General features: G+C 39.1%; 2 protein-coding genes across 4 annotated transcripts; both read left to right on the top strand.

Moving 5' to 3' along the window:
- Nucleotides 1-6,226: 6,226 nt before the first annotated feature.
- On the top strand, nucleotides 6,227-10,574 carry trub2 (TruB pseudouridine (psi) synthase family member 2). The gene is made up of 8 exons (XM_036570930.1): nucleotides 6,227-6,519; nucleotides 7,289-7,423; nucleotides 7,517-7,591; nucleotides 7,777-7,838; nucleotides 8,149-8,230; nucleotides 8,358-8,430; nucleotides 8,573-8,709; nucleotides 9,954-10,574. Exons 1-8 carry the CDS (start codon nucleotides 6,402-6,404, stop codon nucleotides 10,328-10,330), a joined length of 1,059 nt encoding a protein of 352 aa, XP_036426823.1. The 5' UTR covers nucleotides 6,227-6,401; the 3' UTR covers nucleotides 10,331-10,574.
- Nucleotides 10,575-11,174: 600 nt separating this feature from the next.
- Nucleotides 11,175-14,436, top strand: hdhd3 (haloacid dehalogenase-like hydrolase domain containing 3). 3 transcript variants are annotated; one of them, XM_036570928.1, is made up of 3 exons: nucleotides 11,175-11,287; nucleotides 12,360-12,693; nucleotides 13,453-14,436. In XM_036570928.1, exons 2-3 carry the CDS (start codon nucleotides 12,364-12,366, stop codon nucleotides 13,846-13,848), a joined length of 726 nt encoding a protein of 241 aa, XP_036426821.1. In that variant the 5' UTR covers nucleotides 11,175-11,287; nucleotides 12,360-12,363; the 3' UTR covers nucleotides 13,849-14,436. The 3 variants fall into 3 exon arrangements, with proteins under 3 accessions (XP_036426821.1, XP_036426820.1, XP_036426822.1); XM_036570927.1 differs by having other exon boundaries at nucleotides 11,186-11,357; XM_036570929.1 differs by lacking the exon at nucleotides 11,175-11,287 and adding an exon at nucleotides 11,373-11,803.
- Nucleotides 14,437-14,636: the final 200 nt, after the last annotated feature.

Genomic DNA, 14,636 nt, shown 5'->3' with positions numbered 1-14,636 from the left:
AGAGCCCCCCTAGCTAAATTTGGTTGAAATATGACACGGTACAGCAGGTGCTGCCAACTCAGCCACTGTGACAAGGTGGTTGTGTGATTTACACATATCTATGTATACCAGTACAATTACAAGTAAATAATTTTATGAGCACATTTTTGGTAACAGATAAAGTGGAATGCAGTAATAAATCCACATCTGATGTTCACTTTGTAAATCAGAAAATAGCCATTGATGCTGGATAAATCTCTGTCTTTAGCCTACTGTTGGCAAACACAAACAATAATTTCGACCAGCTGATTAAAATAGAAACATCTGCCACATGTTTGACTAAAGATTGTATAAAGACAAAGTAATCATCATAAAATTATATATTGCTCTGTTTCACTCCATCTTCTAAAGAACGATCAGCCTCCATGTTTTTGGATGGAGACTTTTCCACTGAGCATGCTCCTGATGGGATGATTGACAGGTTGGGAAGACCAAAAAAATCACCATCTGGTCAAATGCATTTGGACGTAGAATGAGCACAGTAGGCGAGAATGTGTAATCGCAAAGAGGAGAGGCACTGTTTCCCATTTACATTTGAATTGTTTCTAGCTAGGTGTTCTCTTTAATAATGCAATTTAAATGCACTATTGGAGAATGAAAATGCATATAAGATACATAACATTTTATAATTTTCACACAATTATTGCAAAATGAGAAACATTAATATGCAGTTCTGGAAATACATTTTAATTTAAATAAAGCTACTCATGAAAATCTAAATCTTTATCTTTTTAATGAACTGTCAAGACTAGTATAACAAATGGCAAATTAAAATCGCAGTATTGAATTAGAATTTTCATTTAGAGCTCAACATTGCATTTATGAGTGGGAACTTTAAATGCAAACATAAAAATACTTTGCCATTTTACATATTATATCTTCGTTTTAATCTTAATACTGATGTGCTACCATAATTTACTGGCTACAAATTAGGAGAGATAAATTTAGGATTACACATGTAAGGTATACGCTATGCTATACCAACATATGTTTCTCTGCTGTCTGCTAAGGATTGACGATGTTGCATTATAGCATTGTCTAAACTTTTGGTCCTGAATATAGAGTATAAGTTGAACTAACAAATACGGAAGCCATTCACATGGGAACATTGGGAAAGGGCAATTGTCCATACATCAGGTGCCTGTTTGCATATATAGATGTGTTTAAGGTCAGCAGTAGGGACTTTCTGAACCAATTACCATATATGCTACCTCTGGAGTACATCACCCAAGATATATGACAACAGATATAGCATACTGATCATATTTCTTCAATGAGTGCTTTGCATTACCCACACCAGGTATTCTGCTGTTTTAATGACAACTTCAAATTACTGCAAAGTTAAAGACAACTTTAAATCTTATTGTCATATACAGTGTTCTTCATGACTGAATAAGATCATGCTTATTTTAGATTGGAGATCATTTATTATAATAATTTACCTATTAGTGGTGGGCTTGTGGCGGTCCTGACTGTTGAAAAACAGAGTGAAAGGGGGATTAACAAAGTATGCAGAGAAACAGATGGACTAGAGTGCACCTATATAGTAAGTGGAGCTGATAAAATCAGCTCTCCTGCTCACTCATCTGGTTCTAGATTCATTAAGATTGCTACTTATGCTCCTTTGATCAATTCTTTGATCAAAATCCTTTGATCATCAAAAATCAGGCCAGATTTTATTTTTTCCAATATGTATATTTAGTAAATAAACAGTAATTGTGAATGTGCAGAAATGTGTTCTCTGTAGATGATGTGTAATTACTTCCACAAAACATCTATATAACTGCATGTATTTAGTAGTAATATTTTTATTAGATATCAGCTAAAAACAGACCAGTCCAAACAGACCAGATACACTGTAATAAATGAAAGAAGCGGTGGGAAATGTCTCGGCTTTCCTTATCTGTTGATGTCTGTTTTGCTCATCTGTTGATGGTAAATTAGTGCTGGTAGTGTGTACCTCCTAAATCGTGGCAGTATAAACATTTCCTGGAGTAGTAAGTTGCGGAATTCCTTCCAATAAACACAAAATCATACAGCGTCCACTTTTTGGGAAATGTCCCACCCCTCAAGCTAAAACTGAGATTTTAATCGGTTTGCAGCTGAGTTTGACTGTCTCTGTTTGTGCCCATAGGTCAGTAGCCTGCGCAGTTAGGAAGAGTGAAGATTGTTGTTCCAAAATAAGCAGCCTGAACTCAAGCACAAAGTGGTGGGGCATCGTCCAAGTGCTTGGAAAATGCCAGCTCGCCCCCTATTGTTTTGGCAGCTATGTCTCTAAACAAAGTGTTTAACTCCTTTTTACAGTAACTCAATTGCAATTTTTGCCTGTTTTCCTTAGTTGCACTACAGCCAAGAGTTAATCTGATAACATAGTAAAAGAGTACATTTTATTTGATTGTCTGTTTTTGATTTCTATGCCACTGCCAGAATAGCAAAAAGGCTAAAAATAGGTTAAAAGGCGTATTAGACCTACACTTTGAAATGACCAATTCAACACGAATCAGTCACAAATCAATGATGACCTTCTAGATAAAAAAAAAAAATCTTCACAAGCAGAATGAAAAACATATAACAGAACAGTATTGGACTTTCTTTCAGAATTGGAACTCATCTCATGCTACAGCTGTTTACTTAGTCTAATATTTTTAATTAAGTAGGCTAATTATGAATAGTCAACAGATTATTCTTATAACTCCCATTTGCAGATCAAAGTCAGCAAAAAACTGTAATAAGTGGTTGAAGTGATTATGACGTGTCTTTCAGGGAATGTTTGATCATTTGTTAATGTTAAGTTACCTTTGGTAATTTATGCAAGTTTGTTCATTTGTCCATGCTATACTTTCTCATTCAGGCCCACTCTTATCTGGACAAGGGTGGTTGCGCTGTAAGAGTCATGTTCTTTGATTCTTCCAGTGCCTTTAATACCATTCAGCCCCTCCAACAGAGAGATAAGCTGGTAAGGATGCAAGTGGATCCGCACCTGGTCTCCTGGATTACTGACTACCTCACTGGCAGACCTCAGTATGTCAGGCTGAAGGACTGCACATCAGAGACTGTAGTCAGCAGCACAGGAGCACCACAAGGGGCTATAGTTTCCCTCTTTCTCTTCACCTTGTACACCTCAGACTTTCAGTACAACTCTGAGATGTGCCACATGCAGAAGTTTTCGGATGACACTGCCATTGTGGCTTGTGTAAGGGGAGGGCAGGAGGAGGAGTATAAGACCCTGGTGAAGGACTTTGTGGAGTGGTGCCGTGGGAACAACCTGCTTCTGAACACTGCCAAGACCAAGGAGATGGTGGTGAACTTTCGCAGGGATAGGCCACCCACACAGCCAATCTCTATTGAGGGGGGTTGAAGTGGAGAGATTAATGACCTACAGGTATCTCGGTTTGCAACTGGATGATAGGTTGGACTGGTCAGCCAACACAGACATCAAAGCAAAACCGGCTCTACTTCCCGAGGAGGCTAAGGTCCTTTAACATCTGTAGGAAGCTCCTGCAGATGTTCTATCTGACCATGGTTGTCAGCTGTCTTTTTTATGCTGTGGTGTGTTGGGGCGGAAGCATGAAAAAGACAGGTGAGATGCGACTGGACAAGCTGGTCAGGCGAGCGGGGTCAGTGGTCGGTGTGGAACTGGACTCTGTGGTTAAGGTGGCTGAGAGAAGGACATTACACAAACTGCTCTCCATTATGGAGGATGATGGCCACCCACTGCACACCATCATCATGGACAGGAGGAGCATGTTTAGTGGCAGGTTGCTGTCACAGAGCTGCTCAACCGACAGATTAAGGAGATCCTTTGTCCCCAGTGCCATCAGGCTCTTCAGCTCTTCCCAGGGGGGCCAGAAGAGAAGAAGGAAGAGGAGAGATGAGGACTGAATCTGAATCTCATTTTAAATCACACATCATAGGTCTTATATCTCATGCTAAATCTTATGTTTCTTTTTATCCATCTGCGCATATGGACACCTTGCTGCACACCTTACTGCACATCTTGCACATCTGGACACTCCACACTAGACACTTTATTTTGGTACCAATATCTGCACATATTTATTCAGTATTGTCATTATATGCCATTACCTGTGCCTCCTTGTACAGTCCTTATTGCACTGCGTCTTTCATCTCAGGTTATTGATATTATTCCAGATTGTTGTATTTTTCTATTTGTATATATGCCTGTAGGTAGCTAAATTTCCTTCGGGATCAATAAAGTATCTATCTATCTATCTATCTATCTATCTATCTATCTATCTATCTGTCTATCTATCTATCTATTTTAAAATGAAAACCTTAAAATGATCCACTTTGAATCACTTTATTGAATTTTTGATTGCAAGAATGATTTACAGTTGCCCAGGTCCCAAGACAACCCCAAATCAGAATCCTTTCCAACCACACTCTGGGCTTCTTCAGTTTCTGGACTGTGACTTCTCCTAAATGTGTCTTCTGCTGCTATAGCCCTTTTACTTCCACCTTGACTGTTCTGTCCACTGCAAACTACATCAGACGTTCTGTTTCCACACAGTGGTAACCTTTAGCTTCAGTTCTGTCATTGTGTGACCTTGCATCCAATAAATTTTGATAAATACATTATTATTATTTATTAATTAATTATTTTCTTTCCTGTAGCTATTTTGATATGATTCTGGCATGCAGTGGCATTTGGAGTCAGTCAGTAAACACAAATAAACAGCCAATGTGTCAAAACATGGTGGATTTATTTATTATGGGGGAGGTATTAAAGTTTCCCGTAGGTAACTTCACAATCCCAGTTTGAGCCAAAAAGTGAAAAGTAGGAATGAGTGGGTGGATACTGGAATTTCGACTCTTTCGATGATGACACTTCTTTCTGAGAATCAATATGATATTTTCAATACTAAGTGTTTTAACAAAGGAGATGTTGCTGGCATCAAATTCAAAATGGGCATATATTTTTCAAAAAACAATAAAATTTCTCCATTTCAACATTTGGTATGTTGTCTTCGAAGCATTGTCAATGAAATATAGGGTCTAAATGATTTGCACAACATTGCGTTTTGTTTTTATTTACATTTTTCAGTGTCCCAACTTTTTTGAAAATGGGGTAGTAAAAAAAGGCAAATTAGCATAACAAAGTAATGTGTAGATTAGAAATGACTTCTCCTTCTTCCCTCTCTGTTTCTCACTCACACAGGCACATGAGACACAGTCAGGTTTATGTGGCAGTTTGGTGTGTGTTTGCATAATACACTTTTTTAAAATTGTGTTACATGGTTTATGTGTGTTTTAATGTTTCCCTGTTGGTCAAGGAGATAGCAGTGAAGAGCAACTTTTCCCTGTGGCTCACAGGCTTCTTGGACAATTCGCTCAAGTAACACTGCACCACATAGGTATTGATATTATATGGTATCGGATCGGAAAGAAAATTAGTTGTATTGCCCATCCCTAAAAAGCTTTTGCAGTGAAACCCTTCTGTGGCTGTACCAGAGCCTGGCCCCTTCCTGTTTCTCTTGTTATATCAAAAACACCAGAGGGCACTCATGAATAAATCCTGAATTAATGGGGGTGAAAGGAGCTAAACAGCTAGAAACTAAAAGGTTAAATAGTTTCTACCACTTGTCCAGGATCTTATTTTAATTTTGGAAAGTAGAAGAATGTATTTTTACTAAAAACTCAATGAAAACTTACCTGTATAGTTCCATTATTTTTACAGCAAATGGGTTTTAGGCAGTAAGACTAGCGCTGCTGCTGAGTGCTGATTGGTTGGCATTACTGCTACTGAGTGCTTATTGGATGGTTAGCAGAGCAGCTCATTGGCTGCATGAAGTGGTTCGCGCTGGCTTATGCTATTAGCGTACATGAGATACAGTTATAAAGTCTTTAATAACGAGTTCAAAAGTGCTTAAAAACATAACAAGAGTTATGAAATGAAACAGAAGAGAAATACTTATATACTATTATACTATTCTGTGTTTGGGAAATGAGTGCATTCTTCTATATAAAAATGTTTAAGCATTTACGAACTGTGATTTTGCTCAAACGCTCCATATTAACACATTTATTTTGGAAGCGCCATCTAGCGTTTGACTGACAGTTCTCCTCTCCATACTTGGCATTATTGGGGGAGGGGGGATACATTCTCCGACTGTACTTCACCACACCCCCAGCCACTAGAGGGCAATGATGAGCACACAGCAGAAACGGCGTCTTACCGCAGAAGAGGCACACACGTTGTGTACTGCTGACACTGGCAGCGGTCGTTTGTTTTGTGTATTATTTTATTATTGTATTAGTTTATGTTCATAATTAGCTGTTTTGTTACCTCATGTGTTGGACCGTAATAGTAGTACAAACTCCATGAACAGACAGTCATCGTAATGGCTGCTCAGGCTGCACGGCTTCTCCGGAAACTAGACGGTCTGTTTGCTGTGTACAAACCTCCGGGAGTTCACTGGAAACTGGTCCGGGACACAGTCGAGACTAATCTGCTGAAAGGTAGTTATGGACTGTGTGGTCAGGTTATTTTGACACATTGCTGTTCTTGTGATGTACAGATTTTACTAGATTTTCCAGTCATGCACGAGCTTATATGTCTTAACTATATGTCCAAAAAGTTGCAGAGACATGCTTGTCCTGATTTCTTCCGACATCGCTGATTTTAATAAGCAGTTTGTTCCCTCTTTGCTGCAGTAACTGTTTGTACTCTTCTGTGAAAGTTGCTGTGAAACATTGATTGTATTCGACCACAAGAGCATTAGTGAGGTCAGGTACTGATGTTGGATGTTGGATGCTTAGTTCTGGATCACAAACATCACTCCGACTCCCAGTCACAAAGGTGTAGGATGGAGCTCCATCACTCCACAGAATGCAGTTCCACTGCTGCACAGTCCAGTGCCGGGGGGCTTAATACCTCTCTGTCCGACATTGGCATTGAACATGGTGACCTTAGGCTCATGTGAACTAAGGTCTTTTCTATGGAGATTACACAGGGTGTGTGCAAAATCAAACACCTGTGTCAGCAATGGGTGCATTTTAAAGTACTGAATTCACAGTTTGAGAGGGTGTCTGAATACTTCTGCACACACTGTACAACTTTTCTGCAAGTAATCTCTCTCTCTCTCTCTCTCTCTCTCTCTCTCTCTCTCTCTTTCTCTTTCTCTGGCCCTCTCCTTCTCTTCCCCTCCTCGTCCCTTTACCTTTCTCCCCCTCCCTCCCTCCTTGTCTTTTTCCTGTTCACTTTCTCTTCTCTTTCTTCTCTCTGAAGCTGTTAATTCTTCTCTTCCGCCTGCACCGCGGTTTCAGGTGCAGTTTCAACTCTTATCCAGTGGAGAGAGCAGCAGCTCCAGGGAGCTTACAGTGGCAGCGACCAGGCTCCCTGTCCTGGCAGACCACCCTCTGGGTCAGTACGAGTTCAGAACGGTCACTCATGAAATGTCATATCTATGCAGTAAAAAGAGTGAACAGACTGTACTTGTCTTTCCTCCTTATTCAGTCACAGGACCACAATTTCATAAGATCCGTGTTGGAGTCGGGCATCGCTTGGATGCATTTTCTTCTGGAGTATTAGGTGAATACTGTTTACTAGAAAAGGCACAGATATAACACCACAGTCACTATTAGCTCATAATGGGGAGTGTAATGATATTTTTTTGTGTGTCTGTATATTTTTTTGTGGTTTAATATTAGGTGATCTTATTAATGGTGTGTTTTTTACTGTGAAGTGTGAAATTTGTTTTAATTTTTTTTCTTCAGTTCTAGGTTTGGGGAATGGAAACACTGCCCTGGAGAGTCTGTACAAATCACATGTCACCAGGGTAAAAATGGATATTTGTTATGTTATAGATATATTTCATGTTTCACAGTCACCTTTTTTCTTGTTATAATTTTTCATTTTGTAAGAAAACCTTCTACCTCAAAAATAACTTTTATAAGAATAAGAAAAAATCTTGTAAGGGTTAAACTTAGTGGTCCATTAACAAAATGTAAAGGTCAGCTGGCTTATTCAGAGAGTACAAAAAAAATTTAGCATGAATGACGTTTTTTCTAATAAAAGCGACAATATGCATTTGTAGAAAAGTTGAAGTAGTTTGTCTTAGTTTATTAACAGCATCTTGTGGGTTTAAGGCGTACACACTGGAAGGTGAATTTGGAATGGCCACAGATGATTTTACTCACACTGGACAAGTCATAGAGAGAACTACTTACGGTAATTTTTATTCCATCTTCAGCAGAAAAAGTGAATAACTATCAAAAGCACAAATGTTGATGTGGAAATGCTTTTTATACAACCGTTCCTTGCTGCAGTTTGACAGCTGTCAACTGAATGTTTTTAGGTCATGTTACGCAGGACAAGCTAGAGAGAGTTTTAGCCATGATCCAAGGAGCCAATCAGAAAGCTTTAATCACGTGAGTTGCTACAATTCTTATGGTGTCAAACGACTGCGTGTTGCTGCCCAGATTTAATTTGGTGCGTTCCTGTGGGTCAGGCTTTGTTTTTTCAGATATGATGCATTGCATGTACTGTTTCAAAAACATCTGTTTTGCCCAGGTACTCTGGGGTGGACCTGCGCTCTCAGGAGGCTTATGAGTTGGCAGTTAAGGGAATGTTGCGTCCACAAGATAAAAGTCCTCCCATTCTAACCGGCTTACGATGTCTCCATTTTCAGCCACCTCACTTTACCCTGGGTAAGAGTATCACTGGTCATATGGTCATAGTCAAACATTTAGTCATGCTTTCACCTCTTATCAGTCAGTAGTCCATTCCAGTACATGAACTTTAGATGCTTGGTTAATGCTTTAACCCATAGAAGTCTCAGTTATCAGTGGTGAATATTAATTATGCCGGTTTTCTGACAAACCGAATTAAATTGCTCCCTGAGGAAGTGCTGATCGCACTATAAGTGATTTTCTTAGAATGAGCTAACATTACCTGTAGAAAAAAATCACTAAAGCTCATCATTTCACACTACTGTTAGACACTGGAGTATTGTGAGCCATATCAGTTTCTGTCTGTTATGATTAGCAGCTACTTTAAAAACAGTTGAACATTTGGCAGCTTGTCCTGTCATAGCTTGATGTTATGTATTGGTTAAGTGGCTTAAAACACAACTCATTTTGTAAACATAGTTTTCACATGGAAGAAATGACATCCTCTCGTCCTGGAAACCTGTTCAGAAGCAGGTTAATATGTTAAACCGGTTAAATCAGGGGTGCACAACTCCGGTCTTGGAGTACCGGTGTCCAGCACACTTTGGTAGTTTTGCCTGCTCAAACACACCCATTAAACCTGGCAATTAACATACGAGTGTAATCAGGTGTGTTTGAGCAGGTAAATCACTAAACTGTGCTGGACACCGACCCTCCTGGAGTTGTGCATCTCTGGGTTAAATGATGCTGCAGCCTGAAGAGCAGTAATGTTAATCTACACATTCATTATTACATCACTGGTTTTTAAGCTACTGCAGTGCAAAATTGTGGTCAGGTATAAATAAAGTGGCATGTTTTTTTTTCTGTGGGTTTTACCTCAGTTTGTGAGAACATTGCCAAACATTTTATTGTTACTGCTTTACACATTTACAAGCCACGTTTAAACTGAATAACCGATTATTAGACGATTAATTCACACAAATAATTGACTATCAAAATGCTTTTTTTTGTATAGTCTTGTTTGGCAGAAAGAAATAAACATGGTATTTCTCAATCGAAACAAATGAAAAAAAGGCAGAAGTGTAGACTTGTTATGTAAATCAATTGTTTATTCATTGTGTAACTCATTGTGTATTATATTTAGATAATATAACAAAATGAAAGTAATAACTCCCCACTTCTAATGGATAAAAATAACTTTAATCCTGTCTACTTTTGTAAAGTCTGATAGTAAATTCTGAGTTTTTGAAGTTATTGTATGTTTTTTTTCCCACATGCTTTAGAGGTGCAGTGTGTGAATGAGACTCAGTTGTATCTACGGAAACTGCTGCATGAGGTGGGTCTGGAACTGCGCACCACTGCGGTCTGCACTAAGGTGCGTCGTACCCGCGATGGACCTTTCAAAATGGAGGACGCCTTGACCCACAACCACTGGACTGCTGATGACATTATACCAGCGGTCACTCACTTTCGCCGCGCTACCCGGAAAATCCGGAAGAATGACTTTTGCAAACAAGCTGCCAGCCAGCTGGACTCCACTACAAAGGCCCAAGGCCAAAGTAGAACTAGCATTGCTCATTTAGAGAATGTAACTGAGGAGAAAGATGGATCAGACTACCTTTATTCAGAAATGTCTGCCGACAGTAAGCAGTCGACTTAAAGAAGCTTTAAATGCAAGCACATGTTTTCAGTTAAATTAATATCTATGATGGTAAAGATTGACATTTCATTGTTGAATTAATCCAACATATTTATTGCTGTATACATTGTCACATAATTTATATACTGAGAGGTATTTCTTATTTCAGTCTCTTCCCACCACTCATTCAGTATCAAACATAACACCATGTAGGATGTTATTAATCATACCATTTTCTAATAAAGCATTATTTATTTAAAAAAAAATACAACTTCCACATTTCTTTGAATGCTATTAAATATAAGTCTTAGGTTAAGTGTAGTGGTATATTGAAATATTGTTCATAGCAGAAAATTCCTTTTCTCTTTTTCTTGACCATTTATAAATTGTGAAATACATAGAAATATACTTTGCAATTTGTTGCCATATGGCAGGAGCATGCAACAGTGAAAAAAGCAATCTGCATTGCATGCAACTGGGGTAAACCAATATGCTGCCACAGGGCATAGGCATGAAAAAACATGCCCAACAGCTGAATATGCACAAATGCACAGTTATTTTAGAAATACAGAAATGTATGAAAATAATTTAACTGATAACATCAGTTTGAAAAGTAAAAAAATTGTCACACAAAGACTTCAGTTTCCTAAAGAAAGCGAAAAATTGACATTTATTGCAGACAGTCAAATAAGAATTTTTAAAAAGTAATTGAGACAGGCAAAAAAAATCTAAAGGTTGCTGTTGCCATATGACAACATTATGCAGTATTTTTAATTCTATGTTGCTTAGTTTGTTTTTGCATCTGCTGCTGCTGCACTCCCGCTTACCGCCACAGAGGGGCAGCATTTCAAAATTATCAGCGCTGCTTCTGGGGGCGGAGCTATTCTTTTCGGAGCACAGCCGTTGTGGGGCTCAGAGGCTTCTGAGAGGACTTTCTTTTACTCCAACGAACTGCTAGCAGTGTCGGTGACGTTGCTAGTCAGTAATTTTCCCATTAACGTTACTTCATATGAAGGCGCTTTGTGTGTCGTCGAAGTAACCGTACGAGGTCAGCGGCTCGGTTGGTTTTCTGTCAGGCAGCTTGCTAGCTTGCGGCTAACAGCGCTCTACTTGCTGTTTTTAGAGCTGGTGTTACTCGTCAAGTTAACTAACTAACTGGCTTGTTTTACCTAAGTTACTTGGTTAACAACCCTCCTTCCGGTCATCTCCTTTTCAGTAGGTTAGTTCCGACCTAAATCCGCCACACGTTATCCAGCTATTTGTCTCCAGTGGATCTCTTTAAGCTGGATCAGGTGTGGTAGATTTGAGCTGAACTCGGCGGAGGGCTGGTGGTCGCTGCTTTAAAGTTTAAAGGGGAAAAAAGCTCATTCAGAGTGGTTTGATGTGAAATTCTCTATACTGGAGAAACTATAAAATCAGAATTTTGTGGTGGTAAATGGAACCAGACGTCCGAAGAGTTTAATGCCTGGAAAGGTTACATCACAGGAAGTTAAGGTCATAATTTTATGTAGATTTTGGCCTAAAATATAGTTTTCTAAATACATGCAATGTGGAGATCTGTAAACCAAAACAGTGTTTAGAGAATACTTGTCACTATCTAATTATTATCAACATCAAAAAAAATTGTGAATATTGCTTGACATTTACCAATACCTTGTTTTCAATATTGATTCCTGAAGAATACTTTTCTGTACCTTCCAGGAAAATATTCCATATAAAACCAGTATAATATGTCTATCACATGTACTTGTATCATATTTTAAAACTTTGTTTCTCAAGAAGGTTATAAAAATAAGCCAAAATCTATTGTAAAAGTAACATGCTTATGTAGTAGTTAGTCAGGCCATCAGTGGCCTTGACTTTGGACCTGGCATGTTTATTGGCTCTCTGATGCTAATAAGACTGACTAAATTTATATAGATTTGTTACAGATTTTTTTTTTACTTGGTGGTATTAAAGTAACTTGATCAGTATCATAAAAGTATTGAATTCGATAGCCCTAATAACAACTTATGCCTAAATAACTAATAAATAGCCTTCTGTTTTGCAGGACCATGCTTGGGCCAGTGCGCTGGGTTTTATGGGACGTGAAGGATACTTTACTGAAGGTCCGGCGCTCTGTGGGGGAGCAGTACTGTAGGGAGGCTGAGCGCGCTGGACTGAAGTTACCACCCCTGCAGGTAGAGGCTGCGTTCAGACAAGCTTACCGTCAGCACTCGCGTCTTTTTCCCAACTATGGACTCACTCAGGGCATGAACGGTCAGGCGTGGTGGACAGGAGTGGTGAAGAGCACCTTCTCCCAGTGTGGAGTGCAGGACCCCGACTTGCTCGACACAATGGCCAGAAGTCTGTTCCAGAACTTCTGTGGACCAGAGAACTGGGAGGTAAGAAGCTAGTTAGGCGATTAGTATTCTGATTGTTAAAATGTTCATGTATTGTGTAAAATGCCCCTGATTTCAGTCAATAGGGAACATTAGCACTTCCAGAAATTATTTCCTACCCTCTTCTGGATTTATTGCATCACTTTAATATGTGCTTTTTTAATTTTAAAGGCCCTATAAGAAAACTGGATTATAGTCCATATATAGAATGTAAGCTGCAAAAGCAGCCCATTTTGAATTCATTGTTTTTGCAATATCATGAGTCAACACATTTACATTTATCTGCTTATTCAGCTTACAGCAGGTGTGCTCAGTCCTGGTCCTGGAGATCTACCACCCTGCAGAGTTGTAACCCTAAGCTAACAGACCTAATCAGGGTAATGAATGCCTTCAGGAGCATCTGACAATAAGTGCCAGGCATGTTGGATCTGAATTCTAAAGGGTCCTCCAGGACCAGGATTGAGCACCCCTGGCTTATAGCAGTGTAGCTGCACCATTTCATACTAAAGTTATAAGGAGTGTTTCAGCCTGGACTGCTTTTTGAATGAGGTACAAATAAGTAAGGCCTCAAGAAAAAACATAATATATATGAAATCTGTAAGACATGCTCCCTTTAATTTAAATGTTGTTTCATTTCACTTAAGTCAATAGATAACAAAGCATATTAATCAGATTTATATTGTCTAATAACAGCAGATGCAGTTAAAAAAATGAGGCTGAAGAACCAAAATCAATGAGGCTGATTTGAGTTTATGTTGTCAGGTGTTTCCAGATTCAAATTCTGCCCTGAAATCCTGCACAGCTCTGGGAATGAAACAGGGTGTGGTGTCTAACTTTGACAGCCGCCTAGAAGGGGTCCTTCGTGGATGTGGCCTCCTTACTCACTTCTCATTTCTCCTGACCTCAGAAGGGGCAGGCGTGGCCAAGCCAGACATGACCATTTTCAAACAAGCCCTGCAGAAGTGTGGAGTGCCAGCTAAAAATGTAGCCCACGTTGGGGACCACTACATAAACGATTACCTCACATCTCGATCGCTGGGTATTCGTGGGTATCTGCTCGATAGACATGGACACCAAGAACATCTGAATGTTCCTCCACAGCACAGACTGCAGAGCCTGGATGAGCTACCAGCTCGACTGCAACAGGAAACTGATTAGAAAGGACGTCTCATCTCTGCGCCATCATTGCTGCTGTTCCTATTAAACTAGTCATTCATTTAAATGTTATCAAATATTTACATTTTGTGACTCAAATCATGTAGTTTTTTCTTTTTTTTCTGATTAAAGGTCCTTGCACTTCATGTCCTTGGAGATGGGATTTGTACTGAAAGTTGCTTAAATTAATTTGCAACCAACAGATCCAACAATTGATTATGTGCAGAGATGCAATCAGGTAGGCTGTGCAGATCCCTTGTAATCTACATGCAAAATAATTAAGGTCAGTGATGGTGGGAGAAGTGTAAAAGTTGGTTTGTAGATTGCAGACGTGGTGTGATGTGTTAACTGATGTCTCTTGCAGACTGTTCTCAGGAAATAAAAAAAACGTCAGATGTGTTAATCTGTGTTCATGAAAAAAATAATACACAGGTACATAGATTAGAAAAAAAGGTACTGGAATAAAAAGTACTTGCTTTCTTTCTAAATGTAGCAGAATAAGTAAAATGCTAAAAACAGAAAAGATTGAGGGCTAAAAAATTGTTTAATCAGGGAAATATAAGAGTGATGCCAATAAAAGCTACTTTAAATTAAAACACTATGGCCTGGAGTGCTTTTGTAAATGGAGAATCAAAGACGCAGGAAAACAGGTTTATGATCCACTTCTCGAGAAGTGCTCCCAAAACGCCTCAGTCAGGTAATGAAGTCCTTATAGAAGTCCAAATATTCAGTACAGCAGGGCTCCTCAGGCCTCTAGTGTCCAACACAGTTTGATTCCCCTGCTCAAACAC

This window comes from Colossoma macropomum, unplaced genomic scaffold (genome assembly GCF_904425465.1).
Source record: "Colossoma macropomum unplaced genomic scaffold, Colossoma_macropomum, whole genome shotgun sequence".
Taxonomy (NCBI): Eukaryota; Metazoa; Chordata; class Actinopteri; order Characiformes; family Serrasalmidae; genus Colossoma; species Colossoma macropomum.
This window is presented reverse-complemented; position numbering and strand designations above follow the sequence as displayed.